This window comes from Brienomyrus brachyistius, chromosome 25, assembly GCF_023856365.1.
Source record: "Brienomyrus brachyistius isolate T26 chromosome 25, BBRACH_0.4, whole genome shotgun sequence".
In the NCBI taxonomy this organism is placed as follows: domain Eukaryota; kingdom Metazoa; phylum Chordata; class Actinopteri; order Osteoglossiformes; family Mormyridae; genus Brienomyrus; species Brienomyrus brachyistius.
Genome location: NC_064557.1, coordinates 2,913,021 through 2,928,174, shown reverse-complemented (window position 1 = coordinate 2,928,174; position 15,154 = coordinate 2,913,021). Strand labels below are relative to the sequence as shown.

The 15,154-nt window shown below is 48.3% G+C and overlaps 1 protein-coding gene across 6 annotated transcripts in view; it reads right to left on the bottom strand.

Annotated features, from left to right (window-relative positions):
* kdm4c (lysine (K)-specific demethylase 4C) overlaps positions 1-15,154 on the bottom strand; it is an 84,045-nt gene that overhangs the window by 18,901 nt on the left and 49,990 nt on the right. For 5 of the 6 annotated variants that reach the window (XM_048996640.1, XM_048996643.1, XM_048996639.1 and 2 more), the window contains exons 13-17: positions 11,369-11,526; positions 10,906-11,080; positions 9,629-9,705; positions 7,484-7,539; positions 7,131-7,239 (exon numbers count right to left, since the gene is read on the bottom strand). In XM_048996640.1, coding sequence (XP_048852597.1) covers positions 7,131-7,239; positions 7,484-7,539; positions 9,629-9,705; positions 10,906-11,080; positions 11,369-11,526 — 575 coding nt within the window. Of the gene's footprint in view, positions 1-7,130; positions 7,240-7,483; positions 7,540-9,628; positions 9,706-10,905; positions 11,139-11,368; positions 11,527-15,154 lie in introns of those variants that run through there. The other variant, XM_048996645.1, reaches the window with a different exon arrangement.

Below are 15,154 nucleotides of genomic sequence, written 5' to 3'. Positions count from 1 at the left end.
CACTAAGCCACAAGCCATGGCAACTACCATCTTGGCAATAATGACCAGTGTCAGTTTGTCCTCATCACTCGTATCCACATCTTCCCTGTGTTCATCTTGTTGTCTGTTTCTCTCTGAAGAAGCTTCTACGTCAAGCAGCAGTGGACCAGGGCTGCTCTCTTCTATCCCCTCCCTCGAGGCTCTTGCTCTGACACGACCCCCACCTGAATACTCCATCCAGCTCCGGAGAGGACACACCGGAGACAAGAGGACAACGGCTCCGAGAGACCGGCGGACACACACTGAAACTGTCCGGAAGTGCGTCTGTGCGGACGCCATACTGGGGCGGTCAACACTCAAGTCACTGACAGTAGCTGCTTAGTAAAATACCGCAGACAGAAAACCACGGCAACAGGCATCGCGAGGTAACTTTTCGCAGATGTGCCGATTTTATTGGATGTTACCGTCATGTAAGTTAGTGAAAATGAACTCTGCCTTCAGATTTTATTATGCTTTATTATTCACGTGCGATGGACGGTCCCTGGAAAATGATCTTGCATGAAACACGAAACCGGCCTGTGGTAAAAAAAAAGCTGGAGGCTACTGCTTTAAGTTTAAAATAATAATACGGCACATAATACTGCAGTAATACTAAAAGTAACTACATACTGTACTATACTGTAATGTACTGTACTATACTGTAATGTACTGTACTATACTGTAATGTACTGTACTATACTGTAATGTACTGTACCTTGAGCCGCACTGCTGAAGCCGCACAATGTTTTTCACGAGCGTCACAAAGTAGCGAGTTCGTCAATAAAAAATTATTTTTAACCTGAATTTTTAATATAATAGTCTTTATCGCAGTCCGTTCGTAAGTATGAGTTGTCTGGCATTCATAACCCGGGGATTTACTGTACTGTATATTAATAAAAGCTGAAAATGTGATTTCAGTTGGTTATTGTCTCCACAGGTGCTGACAGTGTGTCCTCAGTAAGATGGGAGACTGTACAGAGTGGATGATCTGTCACCATCCCATGTTTATATGAAGACACATACAAAAACCTTGTGAAATACTGGTGCACAGGGATAGAATACCAGCTATGTCCTCCCATAGTATGGACTGACTCTCCACAGACGAAGGGTGACGTGTCAATCAGAGATGACCCTGGCCAGCGAGTCTGATGCAGCCTGGTTCAAGGGATTCCACCTAGAGGGCGTCCAAGCTAATGGCGGGTGGTTTACGGAAAGGACCCAGATGTACGCGTAAGCCGCTTTTTGAGGAGCGCTGGTAAACAGACGAGGTCCTCGTGAGGCTACAAGGGGGCAGCAGAGACACGGGAATCGCAGCCCCCCCCCTAGAATCCCGCCACACTGCTGCTAATTAGCACGTGCGGGACATATATACGGGTTTACAGAAGGGCAGGAGAGCGGCAGGGTAAGTCAGGCAAACGCACCCACAAGTCTCAGCCGTTCACGGCAATAAATAAACCAACACAAAAACAGTGTGTAGCAATTAAGACAGACACGCATTAACGAGAGAGTCCTGCAGCATAACCTGACAACCTGAATCTGATTTCTCACACACACACACACACACACACACACACACACACACACACACACACACACACACACACACACACACACACACACACACACGTAGGGTAGACCTATCCTTATGGGGCCCGCTGGTTCACTTCTATGGAAAAAATGCTAACGCTAACTATGACAACCCCACACACACACACACACACACACACACGTACTCATGTCTTTATGGGGACCGTCCATTCATTTCTATGGGCAAAACCCTAATCCCAACAGTAACAACCTTAACCCATAACCGTAGGCTAATCTAATACGTTTTTTGGCGTTTTTAGTTTTTAGATTGCAGTCAATTTTAATAAAAATGGTCAACATCAAAATAACAGGTTATCACCACATTTTGGGGATCATTTCCTACCCACAAAGTAATGTATATCTGACCCCCCCCACACACGAACACATACACACAAACACAGACACACACACACACACAGACAGGCAGGCACACACACACTCAAACACAGACAGGCAGGCACACACACACACACACACAGACAGGCAGGCACACACACACACGCACAAACACACACAGACGCACTGTCTTCCCGGCGACAGCTATTTAAACAGGCATGTATTCGGACGACATCGCTAAAGCATGTTAATGAGTGCAAGCTTCACTTCAGTTTAACACGGCATTATTGCAGTAGTACAGTGTAATAACATGGCATTGCTCCCCCATTTAAACATGATACCCCCCATGTAAACATAATACCCCCCCATATAAACAGGTTACCCACCCCATGTAAATAGGATTCCTCCCTCCATTGTAAAAAGAATTGTAAATACAGTACTGCCCCCTTTTTGTAAACATGGTACTGACCCCACTCCCCCCCCCCTTTCAAACATGGTACTAGCCACTCCCCCTTGTAAACATGGTGGTTCTCCCCCCTCCCCTCCCGTACAGAGGGTACAGTCCATTACACAGTGATGGGGGGGAGAGGGATACCGACTTAGATGCGACACTCGCCGGGTGCCTCCACCGCCCTGCTTCTGTCAGGAGATTTGTGAGCACGTCTGCACCTTTTTTCCACCTGGAAGCCGTTGGAAAGCACTCAGAAAGTCCCCACTGTAAATTATGAGTGTGGCGTGCTCCTGCTGGATCGACGTGACTCCCCTGTGCCCCCCTCCCGCCAGCCCGGCTCAGCCCCTGTGTGCACGGTGAGCCTCTGCCCACTAGACCAATTAAAACGCTGCTGACATTTCCCCTTCGGCGGTATGACAGCGTCGTCTGCGCGGCGCCCTGTCGCCCCGTCCCTTTGTGCGAGTGCTATGAGACGGCCCTTCTGATAGGCAGGGGGGCGGGCGTGCCGCCTTTGGAGGACGCCCCCAACATTAGCCGCTATTGTGCCGGTGCTATCGGCCGTCTCCAGCAACGACCTCGCTAACGAACGCCATCGACTCAAAGGGCAACTCGGAGCGCTGTTCACCGATTTCTCACGGCCCTCGTCCTGTGATATTTCAAACGACGACACAGGAAATTAGCTTTTAGCGCCGCCTTTCACTCCAAATGGCAGGCGGCACGATAAATCAGCTTTGGATTACTGCTACAGCAATGCCCAGCAGCGACTGCAAAGGGCCTCCGCTATTCCATCCGTTGGCGGTGTAACCTCTAGGTTTCCCGGCCGAACTAAAACCACAGTTCCACAGCATCCCACATTTCAATAAACAGGCAAATCGGCGGCAGTTCTGCCGATTCAAATCACCGAAACCTTTCCTCTTTCATTCATGTTCTCGTTTCTCTTCCCTCTTGCAGAGAAGTCTCGATATTTCCAGATATTTCTTCTGTCTGATGACATCATGATTCTACACGCGGGGTGTTCTAAAAATGTCCTGCAGGCTCAGGAAGGCAGGAATGGTCTGAAGTTTTCGCAGTAAAACACCCCAAAAAATTTCAAACAGCAATCACTCCAGATTCTGAAACGAAAACCGAGTAACAGTTCACAGCGTCTAGACGGAAAAACACATACCTGAGACACACAAAAGAGTCTATATCACCTAACGATCTTAAAAAGACCTCAATTTTCCTTCCCTGCCTACCATTTCCCTACCTTATGTGCTATTTCATACCCCTATCCCATCTTACACAGGCACTAAAGTGTAATGTCTTGATCTCAGCCATCGTCGGATATGGCTGACCCCCTGTACTCCTTCCGAATGACGCTCTTCGCAAAGAGCACGGTGGCGGCCACTCGCTTCAGCTGTCAAATACAAATTACTAGCCAGCCGGAGGGTTTGGCCATCAGCGACGCGCCACTCTCATTTCTGGCCGTTCCCTCCCACCGGGAAAGGGAACAAGAGAGCGAGTTGGCTTCAGGTGTCCTTGAAAGACACAACAAGTGTGACTCTGCTCATCTATGCACAGGCTGGAATTGGCGATTACAGAGCTGCCCAAGGATTGTGTCCTGAGTCAGTCTGCATCACCCGAAAAATCAGAATCTGGACCTTTATTGCTGCATGGTCAATGCCGGTGTAAATTATCGTTGGCACGGTTTCCTGCTGCTAGAAACACCATGACAATAGACGATTAACAACTAGGGCATAAACAGACAGAGAGACAATACAAGACACACAACAGGGAAGAGTAAACGCAAGTTATAAATAATTACCCAACAATTCTGAATTAACATCGATTCCCTCAAGCTGCAAAAAACACCCCGATTACACAGGGGGAAACATTATAGAAGCTAAATGATAAAAGTACCGGTATGGATAAATGGAGAAAATAGTGCAAACCTTCTTGACATATTTACCAGGAATAAATGTGCCTGAGAAATGCATGAATCCCGTTTGGTCTACAGCTGCCTTGGTGAGTGACGGATAACTGGTACTTCGGATCCTTCTGGAGACTGTTGTCAGTGCTATCAGGACGACACGGCCACACGAGGGGCCTCCTTAAGATCCTCGTTAAACCTGCCAGCTGTGCTAACGCTAGTGCAAACACTTGCAAGAGTTTGTCCATCTTTGTTCGACTACATCGCTGCAAAATCCGAGATACAGCTGACAGAGAAGACTCGTGCGGTGTAACCGAGACGAAAAGGAAAAAGCGGCAGGAAACCATTAACGCTGAAAAGGGGTTTAATGAATCAGCTGACGATTCTCTTAAAGCGCTTTATGGGAGACTAACAGGACAGAAAATACCTATTAAGAGTATTTTAAGACTAGTTTTAAGATGATTGTTTGGACGGATGGTAAAGCAACATAGGAAGCAGATGAGAGCTGAGGCTAATATTTAGAAGAGTCTGTAAAACCTGCGATCCACCAACAGGGCCGATTACAGGATTTTTTTTAAGGTGGGTGGCATGAGAAGGGCTTCTATTCATGCAAAAGGGCCAACCTTATTAGCCAATGAAATGTTTGAAATCGGTAAGTGACAGGAGATGGGGAACTCTGAGGGCCAATCGGCTTTCAGATCGGGCCAGTGGTCCCGCCCCTGTATGCTAAACAGGATCCTTGAAGTTATCATTGATTGGACATCTTAACGCCTATGCAAAAAAGGAAACATTCCAGACCAAAAAAAGAAAAAAAAGAGGGATAGATAGAGGCAGCAAGATGAGGACGGGGTTATATTACATTATCAGTTGGGGTGATTAGGAAGCCATGTGGGCAGACTGGGGATCAAGGGATGAAGGCAGAATCTTAGGCAGCCTGCCTGAGAGAAGCAGCTGTGAATGTCTAACGAGCCAGGGGTTCGTTTAATAAACGAGCTGAAAGGCTGCTTCTCCGCCAACAGAAGTGCTCCCTCCTCTCACTGCCTGCTGATTTAAAGGGCCCCCGATTGCTCCCATAGCCTCACAACTCCGGGAGGCGATCCGGATGTCCCCCGTGACTCATGGAGCCTGGGCCCACTCTGCCGTGGACCGGACCTCACATGCGGAAAACGCCCTACTACGTTAGAACTAAGGAGAGATTTTCCCCCTCAAATATGAGAAAAATCTTCATGGGTCTGTGTCCCGCACAGCCGGAACGAACTCGGCCCGAAACTATACAAAAAAAAAAAAAAGCACAGTTTTCATTCCTCCGCGATGTGTCGTGAGCGGCTCGCTGGCAGGTCGGGGAAAAGTCCGGGAAGCGGGCGCCGTGTTCCATCCAGAAAGCATTTCCAGGTAGGCGCACACGCAAGGTGAACTCAATCTGCCGTGCCTGACCTCGCTCTCACAAATCAGACGCAGAGGCATAAGCACAAAGGCATAATGAACGGAAAATCCCTCAAAGGGCTCGCTTCCAAAAGAGATCAGACCCATGCCGCACTGGCCACAGATCCGTCTCAGGCCTCCTGATGTACGTCATGCACCCTGAATTCATGTAACACCGCAACACACTGTGTGTATCCAAACCACACTGATCAAATGGTGGGTGTTAAGGGGAAATGAGAGCAAAGGTTTATTACAATGGAATGCACGTGTAACCAAAAGTACGAAGACGGATAATCCACCCATATGACTTAAGTATCTTACGCCGTACCTCTGTTCTTCCAATTAAAGCTGTTCACGATCAAACCCACTGTACAGCCCAAGCCGAAAATTGCAATATATTTATTTATATTATATTTATTTCTTCCTTGTTGTTTTGTGTTTCTTATATTGTCTTACATGTAAAGCCGTTTTTTAAAGTCTTGCGTGAATGCGATTCTGTATCATAGTATGCATAGTAATTGTAGTAATAATGTAGTAATAATAGTAGTAATTTGAAATGACCATAAAACTTTTCTTTTTGAGAGGAATCCCATGATGGATTACTCCCGAAGGTGTGCCTGAAGGCACCGCTGGCCAGGAAAGTTAAAGGTGATCTCCTCCACGTGTTAACGTGCGTCATCGCTCCCTCGCATCCCAGCGCAAAGACTACTCCCCATTCAGCCCTTGGCTGATTGAAAACCGCTCTCCCATGATACATGGCAGTCCGACCCATGGGGTAGCAGGAACCAACAGGGAGCTCTGTGAGTATAGGGTCATGTGACTGACAGCCACGCCCCCCCCCCCCCCATTGATCCGGGGTGCCAGGCTATTGCACCTTTACCTTGTGCATGTGAAGCCTCGGTGCAGAAAGTGGGACATCGTGCTTACCCTGATTTAACTGGAGGGACAGCACCCCCCCCAACACAGAGAGTGAACCCCCCCCCAACACAGAGAGTGACACTATGCAGCTCAGCTCGGCTCGGAGCAGCCTGACCTGCTGACATTCCTCATTTCCCCCTTCCCATGGCCAATATCCAGTGTTGGGCAAGTTACAAAAGTAATCCATTAAAGACAAAAGGCGGAAAGTTCAGGTCCAGAGAGTACAAATCCAAAAGGTTTTGTTTCAACCAACCAGTTAAGTATACAGAGTCAGTCACAGAGAACGCAGCTGGTTGGTTGAAACAAACCTTGGTCTGGATTTGTACTCTCTGGACCTCTGTGAGTAACTTTCCCAACGCTAGCAATATCCACGCAAATTCATTTCATAGGCTGCTAATTATAACTGTGATTATTTCATTAATTATTTCATTAATTAGCCCCCCTGGTTCGGGTAGGTGTAGGTCAGGGGTGTGCGAGGCTCACACTTACCAGTTTGTATCTCTGCAGTGGGATCCTACTGGTGTCGATGGGGCTCCGCTCCGTCTCGTTGACGAACTTCACCTCGGGCACGGCGATGGCACACATGACGTGGGCCCATCTGTGGGCACATTGCTATGGTTACGCATGTGCGGGGTTAGGGGGGGCAGCGGTACTGGACGTCGAGCGAGATCCAGAAAGTCATGGTGGTATTCCTAAATGTACGCCCGACACAGAAGTACTCCAGCCTTAAGGTGTAGAAGGTGCTTTGAAGACTAACAAGAATAGGACCGATGGGCAAATGGATGCCACCAGCACACCGTGTGTGGTTCTGATCCAAATCCCTGCCCTACGATGATCCTTACTTGTCGTCTGTGGTCCTCTTCAGAGCTCCGCCCCTCAAGTTACACAGGCAGCACTCCTGCGAGGAAACAGAGCCAGTTATAGTGTCACCCTCGTGTACAAAACAGCTTGCCTCCTACTGGACAATAACCATATTGTATGCGTGGGAAAAGCTCGCCTCCTACTGGACAGTGGAAGAATTACATTGCATGGGCGATTAATTCTGAGAGGTGACAAAATAACACAGCTGTGAGAGCAGCGTTTTTTAAAGGGGTGCCAATGACTTCGTGTCTGACACTGATTGGATGTCTTTACTCAACTGGCCCGAGGCATTTACTGAACACGTCAGGGGACTGGTGGGGCATAAGTGATGGTAGTTAAATATCCTGTTAAACATACTGGAACCATTTTAAATCCAGGAATAAGGGGTATAGCCTCTGATTAACGTGCCGCTATAGGATTCCTAATCAGCAGTCACCCTAGTAGATTTCAAACAGAGAGGAAAAAAACCATAATGATTTTTAAGGGCAGGTCCAAAATCCCCCTTTTCAGAACACAGGGCCCTGCAAAACAAGCCCAGCTTCTCCCCAGCATTCTAAGGGTAACTGATTACAGGGAGACATTCAGTGTTTCTCTGTATAATAAGAACACCTCTGTTGACAGCTCCCCGAAGCAGAAAGACGTGCACGGCGCTCGCAATATCGCCCGGGCAGGCACCAGGCCGGAAAGATGAGCGCAAGAGCCACAGCCACCTCCACGGATGGGAAAAAAGCACCTTTCTCCGTCAGAAATGACAAACCCGCCTTCTACGTGCGCAGGGAGCATATCTGATGGGGTTTTGACGTAGCGCACGTCGTTAAAATAGGAACGAATTCTTATGAAGAAGACAAACGACACCTGAGTGCACCAACGGTACGAATGCCAACGTCTGCACATCCTGGCCAGATTTAAATTCATTTTGCAAACACTTTCGCGCAGAGTGACATACGCAAATTGAGAAAGTGGGGTCCAGTCCGTACAGAAATTAGGGATTTAGGCCCATGTTCAAGGACCCAATGGTGAATCACTCTGCCGACCATGGGATCTGAACCTATGGCCACCCAATCACAGCATCCTAACACACCAAGCCACACATTATCATCACATATCCACATATTGCATCAGCAATAAAGCTTTTTATCACACCATCTACACAAACATAATCAGACTCCTGCTCTGCATAACGCCAGCAACGAGTGAACCATCTGTTGGGCGAATCTTGAGCGGGACCCCATTGCGGCCTGCCCGCTCTGAGATCCAGGGGAAGGGGAGCGCGTCTGACAGGACCCTGCCTCTGGCACTAATTAAAGCTCATTAAAAAGCACCATCAAAACAAAGCAATAAAAAATATAAACAAGCCATTTTAATTTGGGTATGAACCACACAAAAAAGTCAATGCATATTAATGCATTTTCCCCCGGCCTGCGTGAAATATTTAAAATATAATCTCTCCAAATTCTGTATTATAGCTCATTTCATTTGAATACAAACAAAAATGCAATTTTTTATTTCACTGGAGATTTTTTCTCCTCCATAAAATGATTAATGCGGCCTCAGGCTGATTGTCTTTGTTGCGTCACTGATTTATGTACAGTACGTGAATGAGGCCTCTATGGCCGGCCAGACCTGGGCGGCATTTGGTAATGGGAAGACGGCGGTTTAAGGTCAAGCTACGAGGAACCACATGGCGTTTAATAAGTCAGAGCAAACTGGCTCCGGTCCATGCGAGCGGAGCCGGACACGTTCGAGTCCCTGCACCTCTACAAAGCATCTCGGGTTGGCTTCTGCGTTGTGCCTTGGGAGGCACGAGCCAGATCATCTTCCGGACGGTGCACGGGGGGAGGGGCTAGGGGGGTTTACTGCTCGTGGGAAGACGACCGAAAAGACCGAATCGGAATTGTTCATTTATCGCCAAGTACGTACAAGCAATTTACTTGGGGTGTCAGGCAGAACAGTCAAGCGCAACAGAGACAATCAATATAATGAGATTATGTACGTGAATGAAGCAATGTGCCTCGTGCAGATCATATGCACATGTTGGAGCAGGTGGTTGGATGGGTGTGGATATGAACTTAATCATTGGCTGTAATCACTGATGCAGAGAAACGACTGCTTTGATGGACACTTACGGCCGTCAGCTCCCCGCTGGCGCAGCGATCACATGACCAGCCGCCCTGCACGTCTTGATCGAGGACACCATAACAGCCTAAAGACACACACACAGACAAGCACGTGGTCACAGATGCCCGGGCTCTCTGACAGGAACGCCCTCCGTTGGCGTTTTAGAACAGCCTGCTGCCGTTCGGCAGTTCCAAACGCAGATTCCAAATAGTGAACGACTGACCACCGACCTTCCCTGAAAAACGTCTATAACTCTCACTGTCTTCGCAGAGCCATGAAACATCCTCCATGACCCTGGACACCAGGAGTAAGACATCTGATTGGTTGGAGCCACCTCCTCTACGATCCGATTGGCTATCTCTGAACCAATTGTTTTTCCTGCCGCCCTCAGAACATTTTTGTGCAAGTAAAACTCCAATGAGTGCAGAAGGTATCGTGTAGTTAGAGGCCACACTACCAGACATTTTTTATTCCAGTGTGATAATAAAGCTGAACAGGTACAAAAAAAAAAATTCGTACACATAACCCAAACAGACAGGGGCATAAGAATGAGGGTAGATCTACCCATATTTAATTTGGCTACATTTGTCACCCCCAAAAAGAGATCTTTACACTTTAAGCTGTGTCCACCTCAATATCAAACTCTCCTACGCCCTTATCCATGTACAGCAGTACCACATTTGCACTTAGCAATTCTGCACATTTATTGTCTTGCACAATTACGTCTTGTGTTTTTGTTTACATCACTCAACGAGCTGCTAACTCAATCCTGTTGTGCTGCTGTGTTTGTCATGTAATGACAATAAAGAGTTGAATCTTGAATCATGTAAAAAATATGCCAATCTGAGCCATGTTACCCATTAAGCAAAGGCAGAGCTCACGTTCAACAGCCCCACAGAATGCTGGGATAGCATGCGGTGGTGCTGGCATGGAGCGTGCAGCTCTGCACGGCAAGCATGTGGTCCGGGGGCGGAGGGATGCTCGCCCAATGGGACGGCCGCTGGCTGCCTCCCCCAGCCCCACCCAGGGCCGTGCCGGCACCATCGTGCACGGAAACATAACAAAGAGAGCCGAGAGTGTTTATTTCACAGGGAAACTATTCCGATATTCGAAACGCGGAGTCAAAAAACAAAAATACACGCAAATCAACCACATTTTCCAAGCTGGCAATGGAAAGGTCACGCGACACCTCCGTGCGAATGTGTCTTGCGGGTAAGAGGAGCCACCAGCGAATCAGCTTTCAGGAATGCGCTTCCTGGAGCTCGAGACGGCGGGCGACACTTACTGGCGTGCACCTGGACACAGCACCTCCTGCAGGAGATCAGGGGGCTGGATCCATCCTCCGCCAGCAGGGCATTGGGGGGACATGGCTCCTCCCGGTACGCGAAGCAGATCTCGGGAATCAAGGGCCTGGTCTTCAGCTGGTTGGGGGCTTCTTCTGCAGGCCTGCTCTCCTCTGGCTATGGGGGGTGGGAGCACGAAGCCTCGTCAGCACGCACCGAGTGGGTCTGTGCGGGCCTGGCGGTCGGGCACAGGGGCGTCCGAGGTGAGTCCGGTCAACCAGCGAAACTCTGTATGTCGCTAAGGCTGACTGGTCATGACGTCAAAGCCGCTACATTTGGACAAACACTCCCTGAGCCCCGGGAAGAATCCCTACGCCATTATATAACCTGTAGCCATCTTTCCCAGCACCTACAGTCTCGGCCTGCAGGGGGCACCGCTGCGCACATGCCACAGGCCACGCCTACCTGATAATAAGGCATGAAGAGCGTGCATATGGCGCAGTAGGGCTCTGTCTTGGCAGCGTTGGCGTTGTAATCCCGCTCGGCGGGAAAACTGGCCTTCCTGTTGTGCCAGAGGTGGACCAGTGGCCTGGCCCAGGGCTCCGCCTCCTCGTCTGTCAGTTCTGCAGTGGGAGGAGTCAGAGCATTATTGGGGGCGGGGTTACACCCATCCCCATGGCTTCCTTCATCAGCGTAGCAGCAAAGCCAGCTTATTTAACTACAAGTCAAACTACCCGTTAAACTACTGATCTTCACATGCCGACATACGGAAGTTCTTTGTTGGATTACAGGAGGACTGAGTGAGTTCTGGGTCCCACTACTGTAACATACGATGAGGAAGCCTGACAGATTGCTGCTTCCACCTGAAATGTAACAAAAAAAGTCCTGAAAATTTCCTCTTAAATTGCATTTATATTACTTGCAAAGATGCTGTCGTAAAGATTAGCCTATGGCAAGGCGAAAATGCATGTTAAGTATGTCAACCAATCATAGATTAGCCTAGCTTAAAACATGCTTAGAACACCTACATTAGCCTATAGTTAAATCATTAACACAAAGCCTATTTTATGATAAAGTGTTGAGTATCTTATTGAATAATGTACTGTAAGTAGAAAAACATTTACCCATCGTAAAACCGAAGTATCGCAACCTGGGGAGCGTCTGTATATGTATGTGCATTAACTACACAAGTAATATTTGTATTGACCTGCTGCTGTTACAATTACCTGTTACAAAATTAATAAAGTACCCATCCAGCTACTCGTCTATCTTCTTTCGATAAGTCTACTGAAGTAACAAGCCCACCGTATGGAGCTTAACCCCCCCCCCCGGCAGCGTTTTTGGCCCGTATATTCCCTGGATTCCTGGAACCTGGGTCTGCACAGATATTATGGGCCAAACAGAAGCTGACAAGCGGAAACAAGAAGCGCAGCCGGGCACGAGCAATAAGACACGGACACTTTGACAAAGATAAACGCGCAAAGGTTCTGGGGTAGAAAGCGAATGAAAGGGCCGTGTTGGCGGTGGGAGGCAAACTGGGTGCAGGGGCCAGAGGCCCAGGACACCATTTTCCCACTGGTGATCGGCTTCAGAGATGGTCCTCAAACAGCATGGCTGGGACTGGGCAGATTAGCGAGTCAGCCGGGTCCTTTGGGGGCCGTACATGGCTGTCCGTGCACATGCCCGATTCCATTTACAAAGCGTAACGAGCAAACGCCGTCACCGGGAAAATACATGAAATACATACATCCGACTGAAACAAATACACTTTTTCCCCTCTGGCTTTTTAAGGGAAAAAAAAAAAGAACAAAAAAATCATTTCATTGCTTTAATTTTCTCTTGGGTAGCTTTGGTAATCGCTAATGGAATTCAAACGTGCAGCCTTAATATTATATAAATAAAGATGAATTGCAACTTTTTTAGCTTATAATACCAAATAAATACATAGCTCGTAGGCAATTGATTAGCTCTGCCTAGCAAGTACTAGGTAGGACCTTTTTGCTTGCAGAAGTACGTTAAGGCTTGGCGGGACCCCTTTCTGCGCTGTTGTACTGAGCTGTTATTTCCGTACTTGTGGCCTCCCTCTTAGCTTTAGCGAGTCTGGGCGTCCCCCTCTGACCTCTCTCGTTAACAAGGTGTTTTCCGCCACAGCAATAACATCGGCTGCATGTTTCTGTTCATCTCTGTAATTTCGACACTCCAGTAGTGCGTATAAATTCCATAAGGGTGACTGTTTCTGAGATGCTGGAATCACCGTGTCCGGCACCAATAATCTCACAGTGTTTAACGCCGTTTAGGGCGTACAGCTACATGGTACATGAACCTCTTAACCCCGTCTGTAGGATTCTGTATGTATTCAGCTGCAGCCACGTGATTGGCTCTTTAGAGGAGCAGCCTATCTATCTGACTGACCACTGAGTGGACAATACACAAACAGCTTATGCCCAGTGCAATAAAAATGTGAAGTATTTTGAAAACAAATAAAACCATAAGATGGTAAGTCTGGGTGATTAGCTGTCCTCCAGTATCAGTTTACATAAACAATCCTTTTTGCTTTAACATCACCACCAAAAGGCCAGGCGGGATCAGTACGATTCAACGATTTTCAAACACAAATATTTGAATGATCTTATTCTCGGTTTATTTATATTAAATGAAAATATTTTTGTGTGCCAAACGTAAGGTTTAAGGAGCATTTCGGTAGCAAAAAGCATGATGGCAATCTGGACCGGCGGCTCTGACACGGGTGAGAAGTGTTCACATCCTGGCAGACGTGTGTGAGATATCAAAGCGATGTGTGAGAGCCTGAGCCAGCATGCAGGTCTCCCTGATGAAGCCTTGACCCCAGGTGACCTCCGCGTGACCCTGCTTCCCCAGGCATGCTTCAGCAGTGAGAAATGATTTAAGTGGATTGCCCGAGATGGGAATCCCATCCAGAAGGGCTGCGTTTCAGATCGGCGAGAGGTAGCACGGAGCCGTCGAAGGAACGACTTTCTGGAAGTCTGATATTCATGCTTTGGCTACGCAGAAGATGGTGAGAGATGAAAGGACTCTCTCGCCTCCCCGTGGACGACACCCTAAAACCCACACAAGCCTTTCCTGTTTGTGTGCATGTGTTTGTGGTGGTAGTGGTGGTGGGGGAGCAGGGGGGGGTCAAAGACAGCTGCTGACTCATAGCAGCACCCATCCCCCCCCCCACATCACACATGCACACTATGCCCTCCAGAACTAGCACCCCCCTCCTGCTTTTCCCAGCACCCCCTGGGCTCCTTCTGGGAGTCCTCCAAGAGGGGGCTATGCTGTGACCCCCACCGCGACACTCCTGTGCGCTATTCACTATCGGTCTCAGTTGAAGCTGTGTGGCGTAATTGGCTAAGACAGGAATTACTGACAGGCCTTATGGGGGAGTGCCGCTTAAACAAACAAAACATGCAAAAAAACAAAACACAGCACCCCCCCCCCCACCACCACCCAGCTTCCCTCTCTTCCCTGGGCCCTGCTGATCTCCTCATCCCTGCCTACTACCCTGCCTACAAACCTGTTTCTTTACCTCAATCTGCACCACATCTATGGATTCCCCATCGCACCCCAAGAAGCCTCCCTGATTTTTTTGCACTAGAGCGGAGGGGTAACTTGCCCCTTTCTTCCTACTTACCGACAGCCCCTTATCTGCATTTATACATAATGCTGGTGACATACAAATTGATAACTATTACTGGGCCGTGAAGGACATATTTCACCATCCATTCTTACATGATCACGGATGAATTCCTCCTCTACACAACATTTAACAGCTACTATTGATTTACACTCTCCCCTCCATTCATAACATGTGCTTCGGCATCATCTCCCTGGGGGGGGGGGGGGGGGGTCAATCGCCAGACAGGCCTGAAATAAGAAACGTGCTCAAGATGAAACCATCAATAGTGGCTCTCTGACAAAACCATGCCTGGACTTCTTAACCACGGGAAGTCATGTGACCAGAAGAACACACTCCCAAAACAGGGGGAGACAGGAGCTGCCTTTCAGGTGGATAATACGCACTTCTCAAGTCTAGCTGAAAATGCTGGTGACATCCAGGATCCCCGCGGACATAAGCCAATAAAATACATCCGCTCTTGCCTTTACAGGGAGGGACGACGAGAGCAAACAGAACGAACAGCTAGTGTGCAAAACAGTATTATTTACTGTAGAGACAAATATTTAATTAAGATTTTATTAAATAGCACAGTCTTCGCTCATGTCCTCGGT